A 14,573-nucleotide genomic window follows, 5' to 3' on the forward strand; every position below is an offset into this window, starting at 1 on the left:
CATCCTCGCCTTTGGCAATTTAGCCCCGGGTTTTAACCTAATTTGACAGTCATAGGCTCGATGTGGAGGTAGTTCTGAGCAACCCCTCTCAGAGAATACGTCCGCAAAATCCAGCAATGCCTCCGGAAGGCTGGACTTCACGGCGGACACACATGTGGCCAAGCAATTTTCCTGGCAGAAACTGCTCCACTGGACTATGTCCTGGGTTCTCCAGTCAATCACCGGGTTGTGCTTAGACAACCATGGGAAACCCAGGACTATTTGTGCTGGAAGATTATTGAGTACCTTACATGTAACCCACTCAGAATGTAGGACCCCAATGTGGAGTTTAACCTCAGCTACAAACTCAGTAATCTCCCCCTGTGGGAGGGGAGCAGCATTAATGGTAACCACGCGAATAGGATGAGGGAGTTTTTCGATCTTGAAACCTGCCATGCGTGCAAACTCCTCATCCATGAGATTGGTGGCTGAACCGCTATCCACAAACACTGATATTGGTAGCTCTCTGCCCGCAATAATAACCCTGGCAGGGAGCATACATTGAGATACCATCATGGAGGATATGCATACGCTCAGTTGGGCCTCCTCCATACCCTCTGAGCTTACCAGTTTTCCGCCGGTGCGACTTTCTTTGGTAGCACAGGACAAGCATTTACATAATGATCTCTTTTACCACAGTAAAAACATGCTCCATGCTTCCTGAACCCAGGAACGCGACGCTGCACATGTGATACCCCAGCGATTGCATAGGTTCCGTGGGCTCCTCTGCAGCAACCACACTGGCACCCCTGCTTTCCCCCATTCCCCCAGAGGCAGCGTCTCCTGCGCCCCTTGACGCAAACGGCGATCAATACGGATAACCAAACTCATGGCAGATTCTAACGATGCAGGAGTCTCATACATCAGGATGGCCTGTTTAACTCTTTCTGAGACCCCATGAATAAACTGACTCCGCAGCGCTGGGTCGTTCCACTGTGTGTCTACTGCCCAACGGCGAAATTCTGAACAATAGTCTTCCGCCATACGTTCCCCCTGACGGAGGGCGCGGATTTTAGATTCTGCTAAAGCCAATCTGTCGGGGTCATCATAAATGAGCCCGAGTGCTGAAAAAACATTCTCAACCGAATGAATCGTAGCAGAGTCGGCTGGCAAGGAAAACGCCCATGCTTGGGGGTCCCCACTCAGTAATGATAACACCAGACCCACCCGCTGAGCCTCATTACCTGAGGAGACCGGGCGCATGCGAAAGTATAACTTGCAGGCCTCCCGAAAGATGACAAATTTGCTGCGTTCCCCAGAAAATCGTTCAGGCAGTGGAATCTTAGGCTCGGCACCTGCACCAGCAGAAGCCGCTTGTACATTAGCTACAACCAGGCCCTGCTGCTGAACTGCCCCCTTCAACTCGGTGACCTGTACGGACAGCGCCGCCAACTGGCGGTTTATGGAAGTCATGGAATCCATGGAAAAATGTTGGGCCGATTATAATGTTATGCGAGGCTTAGGTCGAAGGAGGCTGACAAAACCCGGGCCCCTGCGGAGTCCCTCAAACTAGGGAAAACCCTGTCTGACCCTCAACCCAGGGTTTTTGCTAAAGGTGCAAATGCCTGAGCCTCCAGCCTCTCCTTATCTCCTGCTCAGCCCTAAGCTGAACCCTCCACCCTCCACCCAGTGAGATGTCAAACCACCAAAACCCACACAGTAATGACAGACAGGGAGAACTCAAACCACACCGCGCCGCAACCACACAGGACAATACTATAATGTGAACAGGGCAAAACAAAGCACAAATATAGGAAGGCGAAAAGGTAACAACGGATCATACGACACCAGATATGAATTTCTCTCTCCAACACCTCCACTCCAGACCGGAACCACTTGGCACAAAACACAAGCTATAATCGGCGACGCCCACAGGCCAGCACGACTATTTAAAGACCGTGGGCGTGACCAAACATCCCACCTGATTTCCAGCTAGATTAACCCCAGATAACCTGAGTAAAATCAAGCCGGCGCCACTGAGGCTATAGTGGACGGAGATGGAACTACCGCTGCCTGCCGGACGCTGTGGTGTGAACAGCATCCGACATGACAGTTGCCTCTTCACTGTAGTTGTTGACACTGGCATTTTGTGTGTACTATTTAATGAAGCTGCCAGTTGAGGACCTGTGATGCGTCGATTTCTCAAACTACAGACTCTAATGTACTTGTCTTGTTGCTCCGTTGTGCAGCGGGGCCTCCCACTTCTCTTTCTACTCTGGTTAGAGCCTGTTTGTGCTCTCCTCTTAAGGGAGTAGTACACATGGTTGAAGGAAATCTTCAGTTTCTTGGCAATTTCTCACATGGAATAGCCTTCATTTCTAAGAACAAGAATAGACTGTCGAGTTTCACATGAAAGTTCTTTTTTTCTGGCCATTTTGAGAGGTCAATGGAACCAACAAATGTAATGCTCCAGATTCTCAACTAGCTCAAAGGAAGGTTAGGTTTATAGGTTCTCTAATCAGCCAAACTGTTTTCAGCTGTGCTAACATACTTGCACGAGGGGTTTCAAGGGTATTCTATCCATCCATTAATCTTCTTACACAGTTAGCAAACAAAGTACCATAAGAAGAACACTGGAGTGATGCTTGTTGGAAATGGGCCTCTATACACTTATGAAGATATTGCATTACAAACCAGACGTTTGCAGCTAGAATAGTCATTTACCACATTAACAATGTATAGAGTGTATTTCTGAAACATTTAATGCTAGCGTCATTGGAAAAAACTGTGCTTTTCTTTCAAAAATAAGGAAATTTCTAAATGACCCTAAACTTTTGAACGGTAGTGTACATTTTGTACAGCACTCTAACCTTTGAAAATTTTTTCAAGCCTAATTATTTAACTGTTACCACAAATAATGTAAAAAGAAACACTAGATATGTAGTTGCACGTACAAAATATTATATCTGTCAGGTGTTCTGAGGGAAGACCACGCAAATACGCCAGAGGTCTTGTAAGTCTTTTCTGATACAATTTTTCACAATGTGGTAAACGAAGAGGGCATTTTTGGAGGTGTTTCACGCCCTTTTCTTCAAATTTACCCAGACCTGCAAGTTTCATAAAATTCCATACAAATTCGATTTGCATCAAATCGATTCGCTCATCTATATTGAACATATATCGTCCTACGTCTTCTTGTAGGGTAACAGAGGAGGTGCTGGTGCTGCAGGCGGAGTTGGAGAACAAGGTCTGAGGGGTCCTCAGGTAAGCAATTAAAATCATGGTATTTTAGCAGTGTTATTGCTATTCAGCATTTTACCTTATGCCTGTTTGTCTGATTCTTAGGGTCCCCTGGGACAGATTGGTACGCCAGGCACAAGAGGCGAGCAAGGTCTTCCAGGACCAAGAGTAAGATTACATCTGCTATTTTTGCAGTGTGAAGTATCCTAACACATATTTAAGGGATAATCACCTATTCAATCGATATAAACTAATTATTCTTTTTATAGTAACAACTGTAGTGAGATTCTGCCAAAAACAGTATTCTCTTCAAATGGCACTAGGGTGGGAAGAATGCTGCAAAAATAAAATATGCAATAAGCGTAGACGACTCTGGTTAACAGAGTCTCCAGAACTCACTTTGAAATTGTAATGAATCCTCTTATCAGAATTAGATGTGGAGTGATGTTAGATTACTTACATATGTTCACAAGTGCTATTTAAAGTGCCTTAAATAGAGATTACACATGGGGAGAAAATGCTGGAATTAGTCTGATAAGAGCTTTCTTCTGACTCATGTATTTGCATTCTGGTATTCTTTTAGGGAGCAGGAGGCACTCCTGGAGCTGCTGGTGATCGTGGCAGACCTGGACCACTCGGGCGCAAGGTTTGTACAACCAGCTGTTGTGTTTCCAATGTAAACCATAGTCTCGTCTCTCTATTTATAACCCCCTCTAGGTTCGGTATAAAGAAAATTGATATCATCTGTAGTTTTTCACATTGTACTTTTAAACCTATTGCACTTAGATTTCTGGGACTAAAATTGAATTGAATGAACAAGGATAAAATAATTAACTTGTGAATTTAGAATTTAAGACATACATTTTCTTTCTTGTATGTTGCTGTGATAAGAGGTCAGGTAGAATCTGGGTCTCGGAAGTAAAATGAGGGTCCCACCGAACCCTCAGTCCAGTCCTGCTCATCATCAGCATGCAGTGACTAACTATTTTTATTAGTTTCGGTAATGACTTTCACAGTCCACATGAAAAAGTAGGCAATGACATATTATTAAAGGAATTTTCATAATTTGTTTCTAAAGGGTGAACCAGGAGATATTGGAGCCAAAGGATCTGATGGACCAGTTGGACCTCGTGGAGAGACAGTGAGTTAACTCCATACCCTACACATTGGACGGTGGCATTATTTTATCATATAAATTCCCAAATAGATTACTGGGAATATTTGGGCTGTACTAATTTACAAGAGTCTAATGTAATTTCCTGTTGAGCAAACCCAGCTATACACAATATTAAGTCACCAACCTTCTTTACTATAGGGAGATGATGGACGAGATGGAGTTGGAAAACCGGGACCCAAGGGCAGAAAAGTAAGCGTCAGTTAATCCTTCGGAATGTGTTTCCATGTGTTTTACAATTATAGTTGTGAAACAAACTACTTCACTGCAGGACTGTTGCTAGCATTCACACATTTCTGTGTATCCAGAAGGATGTGTAACTCCTTTCAGTTGCCAGCTTCTCAGTGAGCATTGCCAGGACACAAGTGGTTGTTACAATGAATGCAAGTGACTACATTTTAGTGTTCCAGAACGTTGCAAGACAAATTAAAAAAACAAACAAAACTTTAACTAAGTTTCATGTTATTAGTTTATTATATCGTTATTATGAATTGAACACCCCTTGTCTATTTGTTTTATGTAGTTACAAATTTATTTTTGCTATTTTAGCTTTTTCCTCGTTTGCTGGAAAATGCAATAAAGTATACTAAGAGTGTTCTTTTTCTTTTTCTTTTAGGGAGAAACTGGATTTCCTGGATACCCAGGAGTAAAGGTAAAATAAATACCCCAATCACTTTCTGGGAGGCTTTTGTATCACTCAAGTGTAAAGATCTTCATTATTGTTAAAATATGCCCTGATAACAAATTGATGGCCTATCCCAAGAGTCGGTAAGCAATATCGGCACCCCACTGATCAGCTTTTCGAAGTTCTATATGCAGCCGGGTTTAAATAATGGAATGGAAATTTTGATTAGGATTTGTTCCTAATGGATGGAGTTGCGCATTGCAGCCTCGTGTGATGCGTTTTCATCTGGCTGCTACTGGAGCAAATGACATGTTGCGTTTCAAACCCACACTGATCCGATATTGACCTATTTTTAGGATATTAATTTGTCGTGAATGGAAAAACCCTTTGGGCATATGGTTTATGATCTTTTTAGCATTTTAAGAAAACGTTTTAAGCAAAAATGGTGAATTTGACTTTGCTTCTAGCACATAGGAACTTATTTTCAATAAGCCATAACTATTGGTTGGTTGAATGCATGTTTGGCCAACACTTTTTCATGACAAATCCCTATACACCACCCTCTTGGTTAGGCCAAAAATGTATGTGTTATCAATGAGCGGATGGAATAAACCTTTGCCAGACACCTCTGGCTGTGGCTTATATCCCTTGATAACAAAGACCAAGCATGTTGAAATTCACCATGCCCTATCAGTTTTTTTACTTACATATGCCAAATGAATATTTATGTCTCAGACAGGCTGATGGAGACATGAACCCCCTCGGCTTGTAGGCTTGACTACCATTTACTGTATATATGCAGTCATAAAAACTAAGATGCTCTCATGTATTATTCAGGGTGATCCTGGGGATAAAGGAACAAATGGAGATCCTGGACCTAAGGGAAGCAGGGGCCGCAGAGTAAGTGTAACTTAAAGGTTTAAGATGAAATGACCTACAGTACCTACCAGCGTCGGACTGGAACACCTTGGGCCCACCAGAGAAAATCATTCTTGGGGCCCACTATGTAGCTGCATAGAGTTAAATACCAGACCACCAATTGTGCGGTAAAACACGCTAATATCAGGGTATAATATAAGGTTGTACATGTCTTAATTATGTAGCAGGAGTTGGGGTAGCCCCCTCATAGAATATAAAGCAGCCCCCTCATAGAATATAATGTAGACCCCTCATAGAATATAATGCTGCCCTCCTCATAGGGTATAATGCTGCCCCCCTCATAGGGTATAATGCTGCCCCCCTCATAGGGTATAATGCTGCCCCCCTCATAGGGTATAATGCTGCCCCCCATAGGGGTATAATGCACTCCCTCATAGGGTATAATACTGCCCCCCTCATAGGGTATAATGCTGCCTCCTCATAGGGTATAATGCTGCCTCCTCATAGGGTATAATGCTGCCCCCTCATAGGGAATAATGCACCCCCTCATAGGGTATAATGCTATATAGATATATAGATATAGAGTTAGATAGATATAGATAGAAAGATAGATGTAGAAATAGATAGATATAGAGATAGATAGTAGATAATGGATAGAAAGTAGATAATGGATAGATATAGATAGAAAGATTCATAGAGATAGATAGAGATAGATAGAGATAGATATAAAGATAGATATAGAAAGAAATATAGATAGATAGATCGATAGGTAGATAGATATAGAGATAGATAGAAAATAGATAATGGATAGATAGATATAGAGATGCATAGCTATAGATAGAGAGATAGATATATAGATAGAGATAGATAATAGATAGAGATAGATAATAGATAGAGATAGATAATAGATAGAGATATACAGATATAATAATAATAATAATAATAATAATAATAATAATAATATAGACATATATAGATAGCTATAGAGATAAATATATATAGATAGATGGCTATAAATAAAAATAGATATAGAGATATATATAGAGATAGATAGATATAGAGATAATAGATAGAGATAGATAGATATAGAGATAGATATAGAGACAGATAGATATAGAAAGATAGATATAGAGATAGATATAGAGATAATAGCTAGATATAGAGATATGTATAGAGATAGACAGATATAGAGTTAGAAAGATAGATAGATATAGAGATAGATAGAGATAGATGGATAGATAGATATAGATAATAGAGATAATAGATAGATGTAATAGATAGATATAGAGATAGATATAGAGATAGATGGATAGATCAATAGATAGATAAAGAGAGAGATGGAGATAGATAGATAATGAGATATAGAGATAGATAGAGATATAGTGTTAGATAGAAAGATAGATATAGAGATAGATAGATATAGAGATAGATAGATAGATATAGAGATAGATATAGAGATAGATAGATATAGATAGATAGATATAGAGATAATATATAGATAGCTATAGAGAGAGAGATATAGAGATAGATATAGAGAGAAACAGATATAGATATAGAGATAGATAGATATAGAGATAATAGATAGATATAGAGATAGATAGATATAGATATAAAGATAGATAGAGATAGAGAGAGCGGTAGATAGAGAGAGAGATAGATATAGAGAGAGATAGATACAGAGATCGATAAATAGATAGAGAGATAGATATAGATAGAGATAGATAGATAAAGATAGATAATAAATATAGAGATAACAGATAGATATAAAGATAGAGTAAGATAGAAAGATATAGAGATAGGTAGATATAGATAATAGAGATAGCTAGATAGATAGACATAATAGATAGATATAGATATAGATAGATATAGAGATAGATAGAAAGATAGATATAGAGATAGATGTAGAGATAGAAAGATAGATATAGAGATAGAGCGATAGATAGATAGAGATAGATATAGATAATAGATAGAGATAAATAGATAGATAGATAGAGAAAGATAGATAGATATAGAGATAGAAAGATAGATAGATATACAAAGAGATAGATATAGAGATAGAGATAAATAGATAGATAGATATAGAGAGATATAGAGAGATATAGATATAGAGATAATAGATATATATAGAGATAGATATAGATATAGAGAGAGATAGATACAGAGAAAAGATATAGAGATAAATAGATAGAGAAATATAGATAGATATATAGATATAGAGATAGAAAGATAGATATAGAGATAGAGCGATAGATAGATATACAGAGAGATAGATATAGAGATAGATAGAGATATATAGATAGATAGCTATAGAGAGAGATATAGAGATAGATATAGAGAGAAATAGATATAGATATAGAGATAGATAGAGATAGATATATAGATATAGATATAAAGATGGATATAGAGATAGATATAGAGAGAAATAGATATAGATATAGAGATAGATAGAGATAGATATATAGATATAGATATAAAGATGGATATAGAGATAGATATAGAGATAGAGCGATAGATAGCGAGAGATATAGAGATAGATAGATACAGAGAAAAGATATAGAGACAGATAACGGATAGATAGATAAATAGATAGATAGGTATAGAGATAGATAGATATAGATATTAGATAGATATATATATATAGATAAAGATAGATAGATATAGATGGTAGCTAGATAGATAATAAATATAGAGATAATAGATATAGAGATAGATAGAGTAAGATAGATAGATATAGAGATAGATAGACATAATAGATAGATATAGAGATATATATATAGAAAGATATAGAGATAGATAGATAGAAAGATAGAGCGATAGATAGAGATAGATATAGAAATAGATAGATATAGATATAGAGATAGATAGATATAGATAATAGATAGAGATAAAAAGATAGATAGATATAAGAGAGATAGAGAGAGAGATATATAGAGATAGATAGATAGAGAGAGAGAGAGACAGATAGAGAGAGCGAGAGAGATATATAAAAAAAAACAAAAACCAAAACACAATACTCACCTCTCCTCCTCGCTCCCACGCTGATCCCGGCTTCAGTGTCAGGAGCTGCCCCCTCTGCCAGACACACAGCGGGTGCGCGATGTCGTGACGTCATCGCGCACTGGCTGTGAGCCAGGAGCAGAGAGGACTGAGGGCGGCGCCGGCCCTGATTTACAGCTGTAGTCTGCAGAGCAGCTTACTGGGCTGGGGGCGGGGCCTCTGGGGGTGGAGACCTGAAATGATATTCACTGCTTCGCAGTGAATATTCATTTCTCTTTAGCAGCGGGGACAGGGGCTCCTGCCTCCTGACACCCGCTGCTACTCCGCTGGCAGGGGCCCCCATAGCAGCTGCATGGTGTGCGACACACCACTGGCTGGGGGCCCCTGGAGCAGCGGGGCCCTAGGCAACTGCTGGCCCTGTATGCCTGCAGGTGCCAGGGCCCACCAGATGCCAGGGCCCACCGGAGAATCCACCGGTTCTCCGGTGGGCCAGTCCGACGCTGGTACCTACATTGTTGTAACAAATATATGTAGCTGCAGTAAATAGCATAGTAAATGAAAGATTGATTGTATGATACATCTAGAACTTATTATTAAATTGCTCATTCTATCTTTACCTCTAGGGCAACGCTGGGGATCCTGGTACATTGGGTACTCCAGGAGATCCAGGATATCCAGGACCATCTGTAAGTCATACATAACATTATACATGAAATTATTATGGATTACCAAGATACATTTTATTTATCTACAAAATCTAACATGCACCAACAATGACTTATCTTTCAGGGCCTCAAGGGAGAGCGAGGAGGTGCAAGAGATGTAAGTATTGAACCAAAGGAAACTAGTGCACACATATTCGGATGGGGAATATTACTTATATCTGTAAAGTGACGTTCGCCGGCATCATCAAACAAAAGATCTTTATTACACTCCCAACATGTGCAATTCACCACTTATTGGCTCCACAGAGGCCTTTCTACTTTACTCACATTTGTTTTTTTCTCTTTAACAGCATTGTGGTCTTGTTAAGCACATCAAAAACACTTGCCGTAAGTATTTTTGGAAATTTACCAGGTTATAAGTAAAAAGAACTTTAAGGGATATCTGAAATTAGTGGCCTTCAAGCCACACAAAATTATAGCTGAAAATATTGTTGGATATTACAGTTTTAAAAAATGTTTTATCCATCCTATTTAGGGGTTTTAATACTTTTCTATGTTGTGAACTGTAGATATTTAAGTTCTGATGGATTCTTTTTATGTTTTCCATGATTTCCTGATCCTCCTTATCCCATTCACAGCATGTTGCTATGGTAAGTATCATCACATTGTTCTTCATTTTGACTACTACAGCACCTGAGTTGTTTTTGTCCGAAATTAAGAACCTAATAAGATGATTAAAACACTATTTATCAAAGCTTATTAATGGTATGAGTGGCTGGAAAATAAACAAGTAGTAAGGAAGGAGATCCAGCTCTGCGTACAGATTCTTACAAGTTCATACAAAGGACACAAGATAATATAGAGGCAAATAGATTAGCGCTGGCATCTACACGTTTTAGGTGGGAGCATACCCTTAATCATGATCATGATGCTAACACCAGAAATGCGTAGATGAAAAAAGAAGAATCTGTTTTTAGAGCTGGATCTCCTGCATTGCTACTTGTATATCCAGGCCGTGGCAAAGCCAGTGTCTGATCCCCGAATGGATTGGGTTAATATCATCGGTCAGCTGGAACCAATGTATTTATGAGATTCTCACCGATTGGTCACTCCATTAAGAAAAATGCTGAAATATATGCTGACTGCTTGGCATCTGGACCCTACCACCCCTTCCCCTCCTCTCAAGCAAAAGTAATATCTTTTACTCTTAACGAGTAACCATTGTCTTCATTTTTATTTCATAAATCAATAAAGTCTAAGGGGTAGCATTTCATCTTATGGAGTGTGACATGTTTGACATGCCAGGGTAAGGAGACTTATTGGTCTTGCAATGTTCCTCTGTGAAATTAAATATGAAAATTGTCTTTTCAGAGAGGCTGGACTTTTCGGATTGCTACTTCCAATAGGTAGCACCAGAATCCAAGTCCTCTTTTTCTCTGAAAAGGCAATTGGCATATTTAATTTTCTAGAGGAATATTGCATGGCTTATAAGTCTCCTTACCCCAGGATGACACGCATGTAACTCTCCAAAAGGAGAAAAGTTTTCCCTTAGTCCCCAGTCAGAGGCCTCTAATATAGCTAAATCAGATCGAATGCTTTTTAATGCGGATGTGTGATACACCAAAAAACTTGTCTGCAAATTGAGATTCTGGTTTGGCTTTTATCCTGTCATGTGGTAGGGCAGAGTTGATATTGACTTTTAGGATTGCTGCTTGCAATAGTTGGCGCTAGAGTTGAAGTCCTATTTCTCTTTCAGGAGACAATTTACATATCTAAATCAATGATGCACATGAACATAAATAACTTTATACGGTATACCTTGTCAGACCAATCTGTTTTTTTCTCCTTCCGGACTGATCTTCCACTCTCAATTCATGAGTGTAATGTGAAACCATTGAATACAGGTTCCCCCATTACTAAGATAGGCAATGACAGTAGATGTTTTTAAAATTCTTTTAAAATTTCATTGAACGAGGGAAGAAAAGGGAGGCGCTAGAATCAGAGCATAGTAACAGTTCTCCTTAAAACTTTACGAGCACCAACTGTCGCCTCCTATCTCAGTAATGGGAAGAGCTGAATTCACAGAAGATATGGTAGATTCTACCTGCGTGCTTGGAATATTGAGAATGAATAATCAGTCCAGGCTGAGATAGGAAGCTGATTTGAAAAGATATATTGCAAAATTTCTTATTTTCACATGTACTATTGACTTTTGAAATAAAAATTAAAAATAACCATTACTGTTTTGAGCTGCATTACTCAAAGATGAATATAGATATTTGTAACTTTCCATTTTTAGTAAAGGAATGCGAAAAATGATTGTCAATAAAGCCATCGTGAGAAAGATCCATTAAATAAATTACTTTGAGCGAGTGCATGCAATGTCCTACAACATTGTGACTACAATGTAACTTGTTTCCTAATTGCTCTATACTCTTCAGGTGCAAAGGAATGCCCCGTGTACCCCACTGACTTGGTGTTTGCTATTGATTCCTCTACTGATGTGAACCGCAACCAATTCAACAACATGAAGGATGCTGTCTTAAGAATGGTTAACCAGCTCACAATTACTGACAGCAATTGTCCTAGAGGGGCCCGGGTGGCACTGCTAACCTACAATAGCGAGGTCACCACGGAGGTCCGCTTTTCTGAAGGTCTGAGGAAGCCAGCTATGCTCAAAGTGATTGAAGACCTGCAGCTGAAGACAAACACCAAACAGAGAAGCCTGGACACAGTTATGTCCTTTGTGGCCCGAAACACATTCAAGAGGGCGCGTGGAGGGTTCCTAGCAAGAAAAGTGGCCGTTTTCTTTAGTAACGCCCCAACCAGAGCTTCAGGACAGCTTAATGAGGCTGTACTTAAATTATACGATGCTGGCGTGGCCTCTGTCTTCCTTACAAATCGAGAGGACAGGGCACTGGGAAATGCACTGAAGGTGAATATTCAAGATTTCAGCAAGTAAATGTTTTGTACTAGACACATTCAGGCCCAATTAAGCACCTTATTTTTTACACATTTTCTAACATTTTTTAAGTTGTCTTTCTTCTTCAAGTCTTTTTATGATTATTCCTCATCAATATTGCTTATCTAGATCTTTTAAACAAATTCATGAAATGCGACTTTCACCACGTGACACATTTTTTTTGGGTGCATCTCACTCCGATCTCTGCCTGGAGTAAAATTTCTTGGGAAGTTTTCAGTTTGTCACATTTTCTTATTTTACAACCTTGCTACTATCTAAAAGACTTGAGCCTTTGGCTTTGAAGAGTTGCACAAACTGGTTAAAGTCAAATTTAAGAGTATTTTTTGGGTCTGAGCCAAATTCATGAACCACATGTGTTGAAGAATTTTGCAAAAAAATATAGCGTCAGTCAATACCACAAGACATTAAAAAAGAAAAGTGACTTCAATTAACCGCAAATGATGAATCGGGACCTTAGTGTTTTCTAAATGCGGAGGCAAGTCCGTAATTTTAGGTTTCCACAAAACATCCGCTTTCTCATTGAAGCATTTTTTAGTAATGACAAGCCATAGCTGAACAAAGTGAAACCTCTTTTAGATCACAACGCAAAATAGCAATAATAATATTCTTCTAGTGGGGTGCTCCAGCTAAAGAACATAAACAAAACATATAGGATATGATAAAATTGAAAAAAAAATTTGGAAAAATTTTGGCCATGTGTTCTTTTGGAAATGTTTCATGGTATTTGCCTGATAGAAAAAGAATGTAATCTATAATGAACCATATTCACTATGGTTTCTATATGCAGTATTGCATTACAATAATGTTAACGTAATCGTACCCTTTTTCCGAGAAAATTTTCTAATTTGTCATTCACTACAATCACTAAAGATATTATTGACTTTTTTTTTGATGATTTATGAATTTAGATGTGCAATAATAGTCTTGGAATGACAATCCGGATCCAGAATGGCACCATCCAGTACTATTTTTTTTGTCATTTAATTATACCCATACATGCCCTTTAATGTTCAGTTTGGTTGTGTTAGAGTGTTAGAGTGTTAGCGACTCCTGGAGTGGACCCTCTGGGTCGCGGCACCAACCCTCCCAGGGCGAGCTAGCCTAGTGAGGACCACCCCCTATACAGGGAGTGTCAAGAGCAAGCCCCAGGGGATACGATACCACGACTGCTGGCACCAGGCGGCCGGCTCACAGGAGATACGAGACTGTGTGACTGGAGGGTGCAGGATACTAGGGAACACAGGAGAGTACACGGGAATGCGCTGAGTACAGGGTAGTGCTAGACGGGTACACGTGGGCACATAAGGCGTGTAGCAAGTAACAGAACACAGGAATAGAGTGAATGCCAGGAGGCACGGCGGAGCAAGAAACAAGGGACAGGATACGAGAGGATGTGCCAGGAGGCACAACTGAGCATGAAGCAACAAGGGTTCAGAGCAAGTGCTAGGAGCACCACAGAATAGCAGACAGAGCAGAGGACCTGAGAACAGCGCACAGCCAGGCTGGGACACAGCTGACCCAGCCAGGAAGCACAACAATAATCAGGCACCTCCCCTAGGGGGAGGTCGTCTGATGTAGCACATGACTACTACTGGTTCCGGGTCAGGACCTAGCCAGAAAGCACATGACCACTAGTGGTTCCGGGTCAGGTCCTCCAATACCATAGAGAGGACCGAGCCTTATACAGCACTGACAGGAGCGCGCAAGCGCAAACGTGGCATGGAGGAGGAGACCCGGGGACGAGAGTTGCGCGTGCGCACCCGACGGGGACCCCTGAGGGACCGCCGTACCGGAGGGAGTGACGTCGGGGCCGAAGCCCCGCCTCCTGGTGAGCGCGGCATAACAGTACCCCCTCCTTTAAGCCCCCTCTCTCTAGAACTGGAAAATAGCACCTTGACACTAGGAGCGGGATCCAGACACTTCCTAACTGCATGAGGACCAATGAGATCCAGAGTCTCAATACGAGAAAATTCGGTCTCCTGCCATACCCTGGAGAACTCCACGGACAGAGAGTCGGAGGCAGGTATCCCC

The 14,573-nt window shown here is 40.2% G+C and overlaps 1 protein-coding gene across 1 annotated transcript in view; it reads left to right on the forward strand.

Annotated features, from left to right (window-relative positions):
* The window catches only part of COL6A3 (collagen type VI alpha 3 chain), a 170,408-nt gene that overhangs the window by 121,970 nt on the left and 33,865 nt on the right, over positions 1-14,573 (forward strand). The window contains exons 25-36 of the mRNA XM_073553278.1: positions 3,181-3,243; positions 3,325-3,387; positions 3,803-3,865; positions 4,298-4,360; positions 4,535-4,585; positions 5,010-5,045; positions 5,856-5,918; positions 9,518-9,580; positions 9,684-9,716; positions 9,910-9,946; positions 10,198-10,209; positions 12,001-12,494. Coding sequence (XP_073409379.1) covers positions 3,181-3,243; positions 3,325-3,387; positions 3,803-3,865; positions 4,298-4,360; positions 4,535-4,585; positions 5,010-5,045; positions 5,856-5,918; positions 9,518-9,580; positions 9,684-9,716; positions 9,910-9,946; positions 10,198-10,209; positions 12,001-12,494 — 1,041 coding nt within the window. The remainder of the gene's footprint in view (positions 1-3,180; positions 3,244-3,324; positions 3,388-3,802; positions 3,866-4,297; positions 4,361-4,534; positions 4,586-5,009; positions 5,046-5,855; positions 5,919-9,517; positions 9,581-9,683; positions 9,717-9,909; positions 9,947-10,197; positions 10,210-12,000; positions 12,495-14,573) is intronic.

Source organism: Dendrobates tinctorius, unplaced genomic scaffold, assembly GCF_039654945.1.
Source record: "Dendrobates tinctorius isolate UK_male_01 unplaced genomic scaffold, ASM3965494v1 ptg000199l, whole genome shotgun sequence".
Lineage (NCBI taxonomy): Eukaryota > Metazoa > Chordata > Amphibia > Anura > Dendrobatidae > Dendrobates > Dendrobates tinctorius.